This window comes from Megascapheus bottae, unplaced genomic scaffold (genome assembly GCF_031878675.1).
Source record: "Megascapheus bottae isolate mThoBot1 unplaced genomic scaffold, mThoBot2.hap1 H_1, whole genome shotgun sequence".
In the NCBI taxonomy this organism is placed as follows: domain Eukaryota; kingdom Metazoa; phylum Chordata; class Mammalia; order Rodentia; family Geomyidae; genus Megascapheus; species Megascapheus bottae.
The window spans coordinates 4,411,367-4,422,914 of NW_028327858.1; the positions used below are offsets into that span (position 1 = coordinate 4,411,367).

Consider the following 11,548-nt stretch of genomic DNA (forward strand, 5'->3'; position numbering starts at 1 on the left):
GAGATAAAAGTAGGACTCACAAAAATTACCAGAAAAAAATCAGAGTAAGTAAATCAAATTCAGGTTAATTCCCGACTTTTACAAAAAACAATCTTTACAGCCAATTAGTTTTCTTTTCCTAGAGAGACAGAAAGTAGCCATAGCTGAGTGAATCTAGAAGGTTGCAAAGATAAGCATAAACAATGCCAAATAGAAAATCAGTTATTTATGTAATAACAGTTCAATTTCTATACCTGATTTAATTGAAAAAATCAACAAGAATCCATTGTTGTTATCTGCCCAACAACCAAAATAAGTCAGGTCTTATAAGCAGTTGTTTTTTAAAAGCCTATCAAAAAGTTGGGTTCCCAAAGTTACTTAAATCAAATTGAGACCCAGGGCTGGTCTTCTGCCTAAGAGAGTGGTGCTAAGTGGAGGAATCAATAAAGAAGTAAAAGGCATTTTTATGGAGCCTGGAAGGTCAGATTAGATTTCCAAAGGACTCAACCACACAATGGGGGTACACATTATGATCTTGTCCTCAGATATCCCAAAACAGAACTAAATATCATTAAAACAATAATAAGCATCTATTTCAACTTCAAAATCATTGAGTACTGTTTCTTTCCTATTTTTACCTTATTCTAGATGACCGATGAACCATTAGGGCTTTTATTCTGGAGGTAATTATAATTTGCTCCAACCTTTGATTTTTTTTAATATAAAATGTTTCTTATGTAATAAAAGTATTTTTAACACATGAGAAAAAGCAAATAAGTGTGGCCCATCACTAAGAGGGGAGTAAATAGAGATAGAGCTAGAACATAAATGATAACCTCATATATCTAAGATAAAATGATTTTTTATTCTAACAAAAGGAAAAATATGAAAATATCTGACTAGATGCTGAATCTCAGCAGACAGATGGCATCTGCAAAAGGAATTGCATAGAAATAGTGTAAATGAAATGTTGATTTAAAAATGAAGGATTTTCTATATGGTTTTTACAGAAGCCTAGATAGAATAGTAAAAACCACCTATGAATTCAAGAAAAATCAAGCCAATAAATACTACCCAAACAAAAACACTAAGAGGAAAACAATGAGTAGGGAAATCAAAATATAAATCTGTCTAAAATTATCAGGACACTATTCACTGCTGTAACATATATATTTAACATATTTAAAGACAAAGAAGTTGGAGAAATGACATTGAGGCAGACAGGCAAGAAATAAGGGAAGAAGGAAGGAAGGAAGGAAAGGAGGGAGGGAGGGAGGGGAGGGGAGGGAAGGGAGGAAGGGAAGGAAAGGGGAGGGGAGGGGAAGGGAAGGGGAGGGGAGGGGAAAGGAGGGGGGAGGAAGGTAGTGTATGACAAGTTTGCTTATGTACTCCCGACTTGTTTCAAACTTACAACCCTTTGCCTCAATATTCACCGGCATTTACTGTCACACCATACTGGGAAGATTTAATACTTCCATTCCATTCCTAAATAACTAACTATAGTTCCAATAATTTTTGAGTGAAACTCTAGGAGAATAAACACAATAAAATCACCCATAGGTGGCTCAAACTGAAAATGATAAAAAAAAAAAAAAGGAAATCTACAGTGTACATGGAAACAGCGATAAAAATGGTGGTTGACTTCTCACCAGAAACAAGGGAGGCAAGGAGACAATGTCCTAAAGTTCTAAGATATTGACAGCCATGATAACTATGGAGTTCTGTACTCAATGAAAATATCCATCAAAAGTAAAGATAAATCAAAAAATATTTGTAGAAGAGCCAAGCGAATGTGTAGTGCTCACTGCAGGACAAGGAATGGAACAAGAAGTTCTTCAGACAAAAATAGCTAACCACAGGTGGGAACTACCACTATTTGTGATGTGTACCCAGACATCCCATTTCAAAAGTCTACAGTCATATCACTAAATTGAAATGTTTTCTTTCCTCATTTAACTTAAGCCAAAACACAAAATATGGCTGGTGACCATTGTTTAAAAACTCTTAATTTTCACAAGTCAATAAACTTAAGTAATACCTAAATTAATAATATTTATGACAGCAATATTTAATTGGTTAGCTAACATGAATCAAGCATACATTATTTATAAGCTTTGCAATCATCCTGAAAATATATGTACATAAAACACAGTTCACAAATGAGGAAACAAATTAGGAAATTGAATTGAGAAGTCAAAGCATTTGCCAAAGTCACTTGGCTCTTAAGAGGCAGAGCTTGGATTTTAAACTTAAATATATATGATTCTATATCTCATGCTTTGCATCTTAAGCATCGATTTTGTTAGTCATATTTCAAACACAAAGCACAAAACAAAAGGACTAAATGTATGACTCAAGTGGTAGAGTGCTTGGCTAGTATATAAGAGTCTTGGATTTGATCCTTAACACACACATATATACATATATAATATATACATAAATGTGTATATATACATATATACTGTATACTATGTAATTTATATATATGTCATATACAAAGGATTATATATTATTAATTATATTATTTTATATATAATTTTATACATATACTGTATACTATGTAATTTATATATACATCATATATAAAGGATTATATATTATTTATATTATTTTATATTATTTTATACATATACTATAGAATTTTTACTTATCCCAATTATTCTTTCTTTTAGATATACATTAAATATTCAATACATATTTAAGTTATCTAATTATATTTTTAAGTGTGTCCTTTTTGCATTCTTACATTAAATTCTTCATATATTTTTTTTTTCATTGACGGTTCTCTAGGCTATTCCAAACTCTTCCCAACATTGGCTTGATCTCTTTTTTTGAATTTCTGGTTAAACTAGCAGATGATAAGCATTATGTGAATTTTATATTCCTAGTTTATTGGTTAGATTTTCAATACTTTTCTTTCATTTTTTGACATGATATCAGGCTAATAGAAGTCTTTAAATGTTGACAGTATAGAAGTGCTCATCTTTATTTTATTATACTAATTCATGATTCCACACTTCCAAATTTTAATTCATTCAGAGCTTTTGTTTACTATTTTTTATACTAATTCATGATTCCAAACTTCCAAATTTTAATTCATTCAGAGCTTTTGTTTACTATAGTGATGAGACATACATTTAACATCCTCTATTTTTATATCATATCTAATTTTCCTGAGAGTATTGCTAGATAATTCTTAAGTAATGATTTGAAATCAAATCAGTCCTTCATTCAGACCTCCTATATATGAATGAACTATATTTTTCCTCCATTCCATTTACTTGTCCTTAGTCACCAATATCTATACTTTTCTATTTTTATATTGTATAATTTCCAAAATGTATCTTAGAAAATAAAAATGAAGCACAATCTAAGATGAACTGAAAAGAAATTGGTCTTTGAATATGTAGTTGAGTTTCAAATGAAGATCAGTGAGACACGGAGAAAAACTAAAAGTTGCACTCCAACTCCAGAATGGAGCACAAGAAAATAAATGAAGATGCACATAGAACAGAGAAGAGAAGGAAAAGCAATTGAGGGGTAGCTTCAGATGTTTATCCTTTTCTTCCCTTGGTATCCTTCATGTGACCAACAATTTCAGGAAATTGCATGCATTTGAACATGCAATGCTGAAATTTCCCACCATTAACATGAAGCAAAGACTCTGTGGAAACTTGTTTCCGAAGTAGCTCTAGAATTCCTGTTTCTCATGGTTCTGAAATCTCAAATTCAAATTTGGAGGCCTCCTCTACTTTGTAGCCACAGTGACTTCTCATAGTGATTCCTCAGAGCTATGTAACTTAACATTACAGTTCTGCAGGACAACTCTGAAATATTTCTACAACTGGGAGAAGATATTGTAAGGAAAATCCTGTCTCACAATTGTTGACCTGGTCTAAGGATCTTTCCTATGTAAAACCTGATTTTATTAAAGCAAGTTATCTTATTAGGACATATAGATGAGTGTCCAGTGAAAAACAATCTACTCATCCACTGAATCATTTCTTAAGTCCTCCAGAAGCAGAGGGTGTTACTGGAATAATTATTTTTCTTTAGTATAACATTAGCGAGAGGTAAAACTCAAAAAAATATGCATAGTAGCCAGCAGTCACGTAGAAAGCCATTACTTCCTGGATATAGGAGGGGAAGAAAAGGACCAAGTTCAAGCCAAACAGATAAAGATGGAAGTCGTATCTTGGTCCTATCTTCTCTTCAACTGAGAGATCTGTGTTTAAGACACTAACTATTCAACCTGGAACTGCATGAGAACACCTTTAATTTAGCTCAGGGGAATCTCTTGCACAATTACCCCCTTCTGGATGGAATCATCTCAGATGTGATCAAAAGAGAGGAAGATAGTGACTTAATTTTTTGGACTTATAAAAAAGGAACAGAGAAAGAAAATGATTTATAATAAGTCTTCAGGAACATTCTGTTTCTATCTCTTTTATGATTAGCGAGGTGGCATGGAGCCTGGATCATTAGGCAAAAGTAATGAGCCGGTCTATATGCCATCTCTAATTAGAGAAAAGATACAGTAGATATAACCATACATAGAAATTGATAAAGATAAAAATTATTTTACAATATCTTTTCCTCCCATAGCTCTTCAGTTTCCAGAACATAAAGGAGGAACATTTAATAAAACTAAATAATACTTCAAATCAGCTCTTTTCAAATGATTTGTTTTCTAATCACAAGTGAAAATCATTCCCAGATTTAAAAATAAATATAATCTTCCAATCATAATGACTTTAGAAGCATTAATTCAATATTTTGCATACTGAAGTAGAAAAGAAACACAATGTTTGAACTCTACATTACAAAATGAAAAAATTTACAGCAACATCAAATACTGTGAGCAACATTTAGTGTAATAAACTACTGCTAAAAGTACTAGAGGAGATTAAATATTGAAATAAGGTTCACAAGATTTAATGCTTTAAAATTTTTGTAGGCAGAATAATTTATAAAATTTTTCAGCACACCAATTACTGATAACCAAGTTTTGAAATATATGGATGCCTTAAATTACTGATTTTCTACATGCTTAGCTTGATCCAAAAGCATATTCAGATTAAAGCAACAAACTCATAGAGAATGATGTTCAGCTTTTCCAGAATCATATGGAATGATGATACTTATGTGGTTGTTACACAAATAAGAAAACAGGAGAAGGAAGATGGCGCCAAGACAATAGGGACGCTGCCTAGCTCTCTCTCACAAAAAGAGAGAACCAGGAGTCCCACGAGCCATCTACCTTAAGAAATCCACAACAACAAACTCAAAAAGCAACGGAGAAGGACACAAACCGGAAAAGAAATCCAGATAAAGCTCACATCCAACTTTCTCAAAGAATTCAGAACACGAGGACCCCCCTCCCCCACCCCTCACCGCTGGCTCCAAGCCGCAAAAGCCACGGAGCTCCGAACTTCATCAAGCAAACTTTACTTACACTGAAACCATACATAGATCTAAGTACAGTGATTGTCGGTGACTTTAACACACGATTCTCACCTATGGACAGATCAACAAGGCAAAAACTCAACAGAGAAACCTTAGAACTGAACAACTATATAGACCAACTAGATCTAACAGACATCTGCAGAATATTCCACCCAGCAATAACACAATATATGTTTTTTTCAGCAGCACATGGAACATTTTCCAAAATAGATCACATCTTAGGCCATAAAACAAACCTGGTCAGATTCAGAAACACAGAAATTATTCCATGCACACTCTCAGACCACAAAGGCATCAAACTGGAACTGAACACACATCTCCACCAACGAAAACCCTGTAACTCATGGAGACTGAACAACACATTGTTGAATCACCAATGGGTCATCGAAGAGATCAGAACAGAAATCCAACAGTTTATGAAATTTAACAGTAAGGAGCACACAAACTACCAACTCCTTTGGGACACAGCAAAGGCAGTACTCAGAGGAAAATTTATAGCGCTGGGTGCCTACAACAACAAGTTGGAAAAATTGCAAACCAACAAGTTAATATCTCACCTTAAGCTCCTGGAAAAAGAGCAGCAAACCAACCCTAATCCCAGTAGAAGAAAGCAAATTATTAAAATCAGAGCAGAATTAAATGATTTGGAATCCAAACAAACTATAGAAAGAATCAACAAAACAAGGAGTTGGTTCTTTGAAAGAATTAACAAAATTGACAAGCCCTTAGCAAATCTTACCAAAAAAAGAAGAGAGCATATCAAAATAAACAAAATTGCAGATGAAAATGGTAATATCACGACAGAAATTACCAAGATCCAGAATATCATGAGGGAATACTTCTGAAACCTTTACACCAACAAATTTGAGAATCTAGATGAAATGGATGAATTCCTAGCCAATATTAACATACCCACACTGAACCAAGAAGAACTAAGCCAACTCAACAGGCCTATGTCAAGCTCTGAAATAGAAATGGCAATTAGAGAACTTCCACTTAAGAAAAGCCCAGGGCCAGATGGATTCACAGCTGAATTCTATAAGGTCTTCAAAGCAGAGCTCACACCAATACTCCTCAAGCTCTTCAATGAAATTGAAAATGAAGGTTCCTTACCAAACTCATTCTATGAAGCCAGTATAACCCTCATCCCCAAACCAGACAGAGATTCATCAAAGAAAGAGAACTAAAGACCTATATCTTTGATGAACATCGATGCAAAACTTCTCAACAAAATACTGGCCAACCGTCTACAACAACTCATCAAAAAAATTGTACACTATGATCAAACTGGATTCATCACAGAGAGGCAAAGCTGGTTCAACATACGCAAATCAATTAATATAATTCAACACATCAACAGGAGCAAGGACAAAAATCACATGATTGTCTCAATAGACGCGGAAAAGGCATTTCACAAGATCCAACACCCCTTTATATTAAAAGATGTGGAGAAACTAGGAATCCATGGAACATTCCTCAATGTAATAAAGGCTGTGTATGAGAAACCTACTGCTAGTATTACACTTAATGGTGAAAATCTAAAGCCATTACCTTTAAAATCAGGAACGAGACAAGGATGCCCACTCTCTCCACTACTCTTTAACATAGTACTAGAATTCCTAGCCAGTGCAATAAGGCAAGAAGCAAGCATAAAGGGGATCCAAGTAGGGAAAGAGGAAATAAAACTATCCCTCTTTGCAGATGACATGATTCTGTATTTAAAGAATCCTATAGACTCTACTCCCAAGCTCCTTGAGCTGATTCAAAACTTTGGAAGAGTAGCAGGCTATAAAATCAACCCTCAAAAATCAACTGCCTTCCTTTATGCCAACAGTGAGAGGAACGAGGCAATAATCAGGAAAGAAACTCCTTTCACAATAGCCTCAAAGAAAATAAAGTATCTAGGAATTAGCTTAACTAAGAACGTAAAGGACCTTTTTGATGAAAACTTTAAAACCCTAAAAAAGGAAATTAAAACAGAACTAAGGAAATGGAAAAACCTCCCATGCTCCTGGATAGGAAGAATCAACATTGTGAAAATGACAATCTTGCCAAGAGCTATCTACAAATTCAACGCAATACCCATCAATATCCCAATGGCATTCTTTAAAGAAAGGAAGAGGAATCCAAAATTTCATATGGAATAATAAAAGACCCCGTATAGCAAAAACACTTCTTAGCAGAAAGAACAGCGCCGGAGGAATTTCAATTCCAAACTTTAGACTCTATTACAGAGCTATAATTCTCAAAACAGCTGGGTACTGGCACAAGAACAGGCCTGAAGACCAATGGAATAGAACTGAGGACCCAGATACTAAACCACAGACCTATGGCCACCTAATCTTTGACAAGGGAGCCAAAAAAATAGAATGGAAGAAAGACAGCCTCTTCAACAAGTGGTGCTGGCAAAACTGGTTAAGCACCTGCAGAAAACTAAAATTGGATCCTTCTTTGTCACCTTGCACTAGAATTAACTCCAAATGGATCAAAGACCTAGAGGTAAAAGCTGAGACACTGAAAACTATACAGGAAGGAATAGGAGATACACTAGGCCTCCTTGGCACAGGTAGAAACTTTCTTAACAAGGACCAAGAATCACAACAAATCAGAGAAAGGCTGGATAAGTGGGACTGCATTAAACTGTGGAGCTTTTGTATGGCAAAGGACATAGCTAGTAAATTAATTAGGAAGCCTACAGAGTGGGAGAAGATCTCCACCAACCAAACAACGGACAAAGGCCTCATATCTAAAATATATTAACAACTCAAAAAAATTGAATCACTCCAAAACTAATCTCCAAAGTAACAACCATCCCATTAAAAAATGGGCCAAAGACTTAAAGAGAGTCTTCTCCGAAGAAGAAACAAAAATGGCTTATAGACACATAAAGAAATGCTCAACATCTCTGGTCATAAAAGAAATGCAAATCAAAACAACTCTAAGATTCCACCTCACTCCAGTTAGAATGGCCAGGATCAGGAAAACGAATAATAACAGATGCTGGAGGGGATGTGGCCAGGAGGGATCACTACTACACTGTTGGTGGGAGTGCAAACTCATTCAACCACTATGGAAAGCAGTGTGGCAGTGCCTCAAAAGGCCAAACATAGAACTCCCCTATAACCCAGCAATTCCACTACTTGGCATTTACGCAACCATCCAGAAACAAAGGCATACTAAATCCACTAGCACAACAATGTTCATTGCAGCACTATTCACCATAGCAAAGATATGGAACAAACCTAGATGTCCCTCAGTTGATGAGTGGATCAACAAGTTGTGGTATTTGTACACAATGGAATTCTATGCTGCTGTCAGAAAGAATGACATCTCCCCATTTGTTAGGAAATGGAAAGACTTAGAAAAAATCATATTAAGTGAAGTAAGCCAGACTCAAAGGAACTTAGGCTCAATGGTTTCCCTCATTTGTCATAATCAGTAGAAACCTTGGGCTCTACTAGCAGAGATCTGCAATAGAACAAAATCTTGATATATAAGGCCATATAGTATAAAGCTAATTGAAAGGACCTCCAGGATATTGAAACAAAAGCCATATAACGAATGATTGTTGTCCTTAATGTACTATGTTGTCTCTCATCCCCTTTGCTGTCCCTTGGTTATCTCATATCGTTATAGTATCTCACTTTGTTATCTGATATATTGAATTTATTTGTATTTGGTTATTTGAAATTTGATAGGGAAGGGGGGAAAACCAAGATGGGGGGGAGGGTAATGGGTACCAAGACATGTGAAAGGGTATCAATGTATGTGAATTAAGGCACTTTCTCTCTGGCAAATATCATGTAACCCTTTTACTAATTACAATAAAAAAAAGTGAAGAAAAAAAAACAAATAAGAAAACAGACTCTGAAAGGAATTTATAATCGTTGCCAGTTTTGTTTTGATTTGATTTCGTTTCTTGAAACAGATCTCACTACATGACACAGTCTGGCTTCAAGGTAAATGTGTACAGCCCAGATTAGCCTCAAACCCATGATCTTTCCTGCCCAGTGCTAGAATTAGAGGGATGAGCCACCGTATCCAACTCTAGTATCACTCCCAGCACTTCATGTTTAGCAAGTAAGATATCCTAAATATTCCTTGTTTTGTCATAGTAGCTTTAAGTATTATATATTAAACAATATTAAGTTAAAAGCCAGAGACTTAAAGGAAATAACTATTTTTGATCAAAGGAACAGGACTAAGTGATACGAATCCCTATTGTTGATACTAGAGCTTGGAAATTTACCACTTTTAAAATATATTTTGAATACCAAAATACATGTCTTATTTTTTTCAACCTGACATGAATTTGGCTCGTTTTATAGGTGAAAAGTCTGATATTTTGTTTTAAAATAATGAAAAGAACATAAACACCATTATGACAAAAAATTCATGTCCATTTTGTTACAAAATTTTAAACAAAGTAACCAAACACAGATGAAAACATGGAACAACAAACTCAAGTTCATGATTGCTGGTAATGAAAATGGTGTAGACACGTTTACAGTGTCGAACCTTTGGCTAGACTGAGAAAAAGGAGAAAGGCTTAGCTAAATAAAATCAGAGATTAAAGTAGAGATAGTACAACTAATACTGCAGAAATATAATAAAAGCTTAATTTAATATGAAAGGACAAATGTAAACATAAATCAGTATCTTACTATAATCAAGTGTATTCCAACACATTGATCATCTAGAAGAAACGGGCAGGTTCCTAGACACATACCATGAACCAAGACTGAAGAAGAAGTCAAATAAGTAAACCTAAGCGGACCAATGAGACGTAATAAGTTGAATCAATAATTTAGAAAAATGTTCCTCATGACTGGCAAAATATCACTTAAGTGTTCTGTTAAACATTTGAAGACCTAATATCAATTCTTGTTCACTTATTCCAATGGAAGTTGAAAGAATTTCTTTCAAACACATTCTATTCTATCAACAGTCTCCTGATACAAAAACCATATAAAGACACAACGATATATCACAACTCAAAGTTGATGAGGTGCGATGCAAAAATCTTCAACATAAAACTAAAAATTGGTCAGATGTGGTGGCTCACGCCTGTAATTCTAGCTATTCAGGAGGCTGAGATCGGAGAATCACAGTTCAAAACCAGTCCAGGCACTGAAGTCCATGAGACTCCTATCTCCAATTAACCACCAGAAAACCTGAGGTGGCACTGTGGCTCAAGGGGTAGGGTGGTATCCTTGAGCTGAGGAGCTCAGGGGACAGTGCCCAGGACCAGAGTTCAGACCTACAATTGACAAAAAAAAAAAACACCACCAACAGCAACAACAAATCCTAAAAACTGAAGACAACAGTACATTAACAGGATCTTTTACCATAATCAAGTGGGATTCATCAAAAGAGGCCACATGAAAACAGAGCAGCGCTCTCTGTAAGACACCCAACTTCGGAAGGGTCTGCCAAGGAGTCTGTTTGTATGCTTTATCTAGGTGTGTGAGAGTAAAAACTTGTTACACAAATTGAGAAGTAGCAAAATGGCACATTTGAACAATAACCATGTAGTGGATAGATCTTTATCTACTAATTGTTGAGGGAGAATTAATGATTGTGTGCTATCTGGTTGCCACCAATTCTCAGCAATGCTTTTACTGTAGATACACATTGAAATAAAGAGATTTTCTCTTAGAAAAAAAATCTTACCAGTTGAACTCTGTCCTATTTGGATAGTACTGGAAGCAAAGTCTTCAATTGTATCAGTCAGAGTTCTCACATCGTAAGCTTTGTTATCTTCCTCCAAACCATTGAAGAAGAAGCTGATTTTTGTCTGATACACCTATGAGAAATTATCACCATGACTATTGTAAATGCATACATGTTTGTACTGTAATAACCCCATACAAGCAGTGAAGACTGGAAACAATTTATTCCAATAGCAAAGTGATACCCTAGCATTACAAGACTAGATATAAATCTACACTGTGCTTCTGTGCTGGGGACAATATATCTCAAGGGACTCACCTGTATGCATAGTTTGTCCTAAAACCAGCTCACTGCCCTGCTTTTGAAAGGTTTTTTTTTGAGAATATGATTTTTTCAATGCCAAATGAATTCAGAGACAATGCAGAATACA

The 11,548-nt window shown here is 35.1% G+C and overlaps 1 protein-coding gene across 1 annotated transcript in view; it reads right to left on the reverse strand.

The window, feature by feature from the left end:
* LOC150039010 (usherin-like) overlaps positions 1–11,251 on the reverse strand; it is a gene marked incomplete at its 5' end in the record, with an annotated part of 572,498 nt that extends 561,247 nt beyond the window's left edge. The window contains one exon of the mRNA XM_090328110.1: positions 11,119–11,251. Within this exon, the coding sequence (XP_090184236.1) occupies positions 11,119–11,251 (133 nt within the window). The remainder of the gene's footprint in view (positions 1–11,118) is intronic.
* Positions 11,252–11,548: the final 297 nt, after the last annotated feature.